At 41.2% G+C, this 6,889-nt stretch overlaps 1 protein-coding gene across 8 annotated transcripts in view; it reads right to left on the bottom strand.

The window, feature by feature from the left end:
• The window catches only part of MPP7 (MAGUK p55 scaffold protein 7), a 158,072-nt gene that overhangs the window by 3,729 nt on the left and 147,454 nt on the right, over window positions 1-6,889 (bottom strand). For all 8 annotated transcript variants that reach the window (XM_080386016.1, XM_080386019.1, XM_080386022.1 and 5 more), the window contains 4 exons: window positions 5,631-5,711; window positions 3,689-3,782; window positions 2,496-2,604; window positions 907-1,050 (listed from right to left, as the gene is read on the bottom strand). In XM_080386016.1, coding sequence (XP_080242142.1) covers window positions 907-1,050; window positions 2,496-2,604; window positions 3,689-3,782; window positions 5,631-5,711 — 428 coding nt within the window. The remainder of the gene's footprint in view (window positions 1-906; window positions 1,051-2,495; window positions 2,605-3,688; window positions 3,783-5,630; window positions 5,712-6,889) is intronic.

The following is a 6,889-nucleotide window of genomic DNA, read 5'->3' as shown; positions in this document are numbered from 1 at the left end:
TGACAGATTAAACCAATCCTAACTAAGCAGTGTCCTGAAGGTTGCTCTTAAGAATGAACTCTTCTTACATTTTATATATGATAGAACATATTATTATACTGCATTATTTCCAAACTATTTCAAATGCATATTCCAGACAGATACAATCTGTGACTGTACCCATGACTCAGTTTGAAACAACAGCTAAAAAATCCGAAACACCACCTGAATGAGGGAAAATGATACACACTGTAAATGCAGGTAAGTCTTATGATCAGCTTTGCTTTAGCTTCAATTAAAATATGATTTCATTATCTTTCAAGGAAGTAAATAAGTTACTGTTGGGTAATCCAACTAATATTTTTTTTCGATTATTGACAAAAAGCAGCATTTGTTACTTATTTAGATTTTTCTCCTTCAGTCTTAAGAGTGTTCATTTCCCTATAAAATTTAAAAAAATTGTTTCTCTTATCCACAAATATGGGCTTTTTATTAAAGTAGCATTTACTTTTTTAATTGATGCTTTATAATTGAGCTTTCCTCTAATTTAGACCAATAACACACTTGATAAAACAAGGAAATTCTTATAATTGAATGGAAACATCTAAGCCCAGATCAAAATTATTTAAAGGAAATCCACAGCATTACTTCTCATGGAATTGCATTGTGGGGGTTCTTCAATGACAAAAGTCAGAGGACCACGGAAGTGTAAACAGCCGTGTGCATATGTGCATATCAAACAACAAAAAACACATGGTAAATTTGCAGTGTGAGAGCGGCTGGGAAACAGGAAGATACTATGTGTAAGCCCTGACAAGTACAGTTGATGAGATCCAGTGATCACCTTTATTTTCAAGGTAAACTGCTACAATAAAATTTAACAAATTCTCATGTTTTACCGTGTCTTTCTTACTTATATATACTTACTGTAAAGGGTTTTGCAGTTCCCTTATCATCTTTACTTGAAATAATCTTGGCATTTTTTCTGGTCTCTCTCAAACGGTCAAGTGATGGAGGCTTTATAAATATAACAAATGGTTTAAATTCGTATGTCCTTAAGTGTTTCACTGTCTGGGAAGAGGAAGGATTTTAATTAATTAGTTTATTTCACACAATGGAATTTACTGTAATAAAAGAAACTCTACACTAACAAAAATAAACCCATAAAGCACTCCTAGAAGGCTGTTACTCATTTACCACCATCCTGCTCTGCTGATCAGCATTAGTTCATGTAAGGAGAATTTTCATGCAAATGGTAAAAAACCCCATTTCTCCAAGGGCGCCCATTCCTCTTGGTTTCCATGTGGGCTGCTGGTGAACCCCATCCATGTGGCAAAGGCTGTGCTGTGCACACCACTGCTGCCGGCAGTGGGAGGATGGAGGGGAGCAGCAGGGCGTTCAGGAGAGGAGAGGTTCAACACATTTTAGCAGGAATAATGCTTTCTGTACCCATGTAGTGGGAAAAGGTGTCACAACAGATTAATGTTTTTTCTCTTCAGTACTGTGCATCCACCACACAATCCCTTGCTGTTCACTCTTCCCGAGCAAGGCAAGTGATGCTACTATGTATGGAGTTAGGAGATAAGTCTATGATTCGGCTTGCAGCACAGGGTGAAGCAGGGATGATCAGAAGCTTTCTGTCCTCTTCACACAGCCAGGGCCCACAGGAAAATGCTGTGTTGGAGGGTGGGAGCCCAGAATGGTTCACAAGCTTGGGTCCCCAAAAGGATTTAGTGCTTCACTGGGAAATGGGGTTGTGCTGGACAGGTAAGGGGCTGGCAGAGCAGGAGCCCCTGCGCTGCTGCCCTCCTCCCCTGGCTTCCCCCTGGCACAACCCCGCAACCGAGCAGCCCCAGGAACTGCTCACAAGCAGTGCTCACAAGGGGTTCAGAAGTCACAGGCTGGCCATCCTTGGAGAAGAAATACTTTGGCTGGGTTTAAACAAACTAGTCGAGCTCCTGGAAGCACTGTGGTTATTAGTAGCATAAAGATTCCCAGCGGAGCTGTTCAGGCGGGGTTGAAAGACAAGGTCAACACAAGAACAAATGGTTTAGAGAGGAATGTTCTTAACAATTATCTGGCCAACATCACATTTAGCGCGTTCCTTGACTCATGTTCACCCTGCACAGAAACCCCCGGCATGAACGGTCTGGTTAAACGTGTGAGAGCTGCTGGGCTAGGCGATGGCTCAAAGCCGTCCTGAAACTGAAGTTTCAGAGAGAACCTCTAACCCAAACCATGGAAGTAAAGGAGCATTTCGTAATTAAAGCTTCGCTATTATGCTGCTGGCTTTCCATTCACTTAGTTACCAAGCTGAATACTTGCCAATACGTATTAAAGTTCCCTTCCTCTCCTTTCACAAAGCCTTGCTGTGATAAAGGTACCCAGCAAGCCCACTCGATAGTCTTTCAGCATGGAATAAAATGTATCTTTTTATATTAGCTTCCAATTTTTTTCCTGGAATCCCAATATTCAATATGGGGAACTACAAAAGTCCAAAAGACACGCTTACTTACATGAGGCTGCACATCCAACAAACAAACTTTGTTTTTAGCTAGAACCGATCGAACCGAGTCTAAACTTGTACCATAGTAGTTGTTCTTGTACTCGCCATACTCGATAAACCTGTGGCAGAAGGTGAAAATAACTGGAATAATTTCCATTTTCTCCAGAAAAAAACCTTATCAGTTTGGTTTATGAGATCTAATTCAGGAGCAAAAATGTTTTACCTTACATGAGAGTTTTACCATGTTTTATAAAGGAAATGCTGTCAAGTACTTCAGCATGTCAATTTTAAGAAATCTTCTACTTTACCACTTTCAAATCAGTAACACCTGCTTGTATTTCAGTTAAAGAGAAAAAAGTACTGTAGTCCAACAGCCCACTAATGTTTTCCATCACCTCTTTTTCTGAACTAATGCAATGCAATAAAACAGTGGATAAGCTAAACAATAGAAACTACTGAAATTTCATTGCACACTACAGAATATCCAAATTCTCTGTCTCAGAAGAGGAGGAGGAGCGACAATGGTGCTAATGGAACCAAGGCAGCTGGTTATGTGCTATAAAACTACAAGCGCTATTTGCCAAAAAAGCAAAGCACAGTTTGAAATTTCAGTAAAGCCCACAGCTTTGTGTCTAATACACTTTTGCCCTCTGAAACACTGGGGCAGAATTTCAAGCTGCAGTATTTTACAGGCTGCTAGAGAGCACGATGCTACCATTGTCTTCATTTTAGTCTGATTTCTGGAGGGTTTACAGGCAGGGGCTTCACTGTAGATCTCTAAATTCAAAAGGAGAGGAAGTGCCTGGCCTGAAAGAGAGCAGAGCTATTCAAACATTGACTCAGGCATGTTTGCAGCACTTCCAGCCCCCTCCCTCCTCAAGCTGCAATGCTTTATTGCTATGACAGACGATGCTCTATTAAAAGAGTGCTCCCCTATCCTGAACACCTACAATTTCAGAGTCTTCTTGAGGAGCTGCAGCACCGAAACTACTTGGAAGCTGAGAAAAGTTGTGTTTGCACATACTGCTTTTTTGCTCAGTGCTTTTGCCAGCTGCTTATATATCAATATGTAATTTCAACACATCTTCAAATAACTGCAACTTTATATACACTTTGACTTATTATCTAAAACGACAGCCAGCCCCATTTTATAATAAAGCCATTGTTTTAACTGCAGTTCGACATAAAATCTCTTCAACATACTTGTTATTCTGTACGTCTGTCTCGAACAAGTGCTTGGAAATGAAAATGTATTCGACACCATCACTTTCTTGGCTTCTCCTTGGACGGGTAGTGTCTGCAGTTTCAATAAATAAATAAATAAATAAATAAATAAATAAATCGGAGATGCACAAAACAATATGATGCAAACCAGTTCAGGAGACAATGAAGAGCACAACCCCCTTGTGCAATGCTAAGCGTAGCGATTCCCTCACTTCTGATGGACAGAAGGCTGCTCTGGATCTGGTAGGCGGCACGCAAGCATATGACAGGACTGAGATTTAAAAGCATGCAGGAAAAAAACCCTACTGGACCAAGTATCAGATTATCATTTTTATTAACTAGTGGAAAAATCCAGTAAAATGAGGACAGCTGAATAATAAAAGGAGCAGCAGTCCATAACAATTACCCCAGCCTTGCCACTTGTTAAACTTATTAGCATATGAGACCATAAAGGGAAACAAAGCTCACCAACCTGATTTATAAAATGTTACGTACATTAACAACACTCGTAGCTATGGTATGTGAAGCATGATTATAAAAAAATGGGGTGTGAATTTTATGTTTTAGTGCTTTTCTTTTTCTGGTGATCAAAACTGAATTCCTTTTTCTTTCAGTAGCCTTGCAGTATTTGCATTTCTTACTTGCCCTCAAGTACTAGGTATAAAGGTTTTGCTTATAAGTGAAACTTATTTGTGGGGTTGCCACTTATGGTTAGTGAACCCATTCAAAAGTCCTATTTAATAAAAGTCATATGTTACAGCATCATGTATTCTCCATCACGTACGAACATACACAACCTGCTTGCAGCAACAGTCTTAAATGCCATTTGATATCATGCTCTTCTTAGGTTGACACGAAGAGGAACATTTCCAAGACAAGAACCCCAGTTCTCCCTCCAAGTCCTGACTTACTGAATTTCAGGGAGAGGGATTTCTTTACGTGCTTGTTTTAAATTATAGCCACAAATTTGGAAGAGAAAAGAGAGAAGGCAGCTTGATGAATACTGGCAATTTTTAGAGAAGTATTTTTGGGCAAATGATTGCATATGCTTCAATGTGTTAAATATTTGGGAACATCTGGCTTTTTTTGTTGTTGTTTTCAATACCCAGCTGAAGCAAGTATGTGCAAATGAAATGACTTGCCAAAAACCAAATGCATTCATTTTTCTACCTAGGAAATTAATTCATATATGTACTTTATAGAGTACCTGTACTTGCAAAACCACCTGTAATAGTATCTCCCAAATTCAGAATATTGGACCCATATTTTTGAAGGATCCCTATAGGAGGCACAAGTACCAGTAGAAAGCAAACCAAGGAATGAAAGTCTAAAGCTGTCAAATCCTCCACGTTCAAGAAGAAAAAAAAAAAAAGATAAAGCATTGTAGAAGTTAACATACCACAATGTTACTCAATGTTATAAAAATCACACTGCTTGGTCAGATGGGGGGGGGGAAGGGGGGGGGGGGCAGAAATCCCCCACTTTTCTAAAGGTAATCAAAGGGATTTAATTCATTTATTCACAGGATTAAACTGTTTATCATCAGTCTTCATTTTTCAGCCTAATACATGAAGACCATTTTGCTGAAAGCAAACATCGGTAACAGAGTACATTTCACTGCTTTACAGCCAAATCCAGGGTGTTCTTCAGCTGAGTTTCATTTACTAAACCTCGCTGACATCAATCATGTTAAACTTGTACTAAAAATCTACTGCAATGCCTCTGAGCCAAAATGTCCTATCAGTTTAATCAATGCTATTTAAAATACAACTGCAGCAGCACTTTTAAAAATTGGAAAAGTAATTTGGATGCCAAGCATGCATTTACAGACCCAAATTCAAAAGTGCCTTAAGGTAACGCAATAATAACGGATAATAATGCAAGTATAGCATTAGGAGAATAGAAGTGCATTTTTACTTACGTGGCACTGTTACCCCGTAATGCTGGGTGTCACTGATCAGCAGTTTCCGTTTAAGTTCATTCAGTCCAACCCCTACAGGACCTGAAAGAAAAAAATTGTGCTGTTTCTCAGCAGCCAGTCCCCTCTTGTCTTAAGGTGTAAGTACTCTTCAAGACTATGTAGCATATAGCTATAATATATACCGGCTTTTAGTCACAGTCCTTTGGAAATGCCCATGGTTCTAGCCTCTCCTAGAATATACAGCGCTGACAAATTTCAGGGGATCTAGTTGGCAATTACTCTATTCTGACTTTATTACTGAGGAAAAATCAGTGAAAAAAATATCAGTGAAAAAGCGGACAGCAAAGCTAACTTTCTTTTCTACAGCACCTACCCTCTGTTTGCACCGATCTCCATCCTCAGCCCCACTGCAAACCCCTGCACCCTACCCTGCAGTTTTCCAGCACAAAACCTGGCCTGGCTATACATTTTGCCGGAACACGCGCGACTCACAGACTAGAGGACCCCAGCTTGCATGCACGAAGCTCCCCCAAAGCCTCTGCACTCCATGTGTCGGCATAGCCTCTTCCTCACTGCCTCCAGCTGCTGCACCCCTTGCCTGCACTAGGCTCCCCTGAGGACGGTCGCTCCCACGACCGGAGCCCTGTTCCTTCCATCCCCAGCTGCAGGCAGGAATACTGCCCAGCCTCTGGCTGGCCGTAGCTGTCACCATTCGCCTGTTGACTATGCGAGGGTGGCATCACACAGGGAAAGGGAGGAAGGGCAGCATCCACCAGGTCACAACTGATTTGGGATATTCGGGTTTCTGTCTTTGCTGTTGATTTTCTTTTAAACTGTGCTCATCTCCAAGGATGACAGGAAGAAACAGAGACTGCAGGGAATTTTTTTGAGCCGTCTCCTCCACCTCCACTTGAGTACTGCTGTCCTAGAAGCCACTGAGCAGATGTTCCTCTTGGCTTTTGTGCTGTCCCTAACTCTCAGCCATTAAATAGTGGTGCTTCAGGTCTCAGTGAGGGCATTCTGTCCCATGAGGTCTCAAAGGGCAGTCGGTGCCTACCCCCAGCAGCCCTTCAGCAGGGCTCCAGCAGGCCTGGACCCTTTCCTGGTGGGTCCATGGCGTTGTGTGTGTGAAGGGAGCTCAGTTCTGCATGCTCATGTGTTCCTGACAGTGCAGTGACTTCGTTTCTGCAAGCAGTATCAACAGCGGAATGCAGAGAGTGAGTCATTGGAACAATATCCCGAATAATACAAGGATAATA

This window comes from Falco punctatus (genome assembly GCF_963210335.1).
Source record: "Falco punctatus genome assembly, chromosome: 4".
Lineage (NCBI taxonomy): Eukaryota > Metazoa > Chordata > Aves > Falconiformes > Falconidae > Falco > Falco punctatus.
This window is presented reverse-complemented; position numbering and strand designations above follow the sequence as displayed.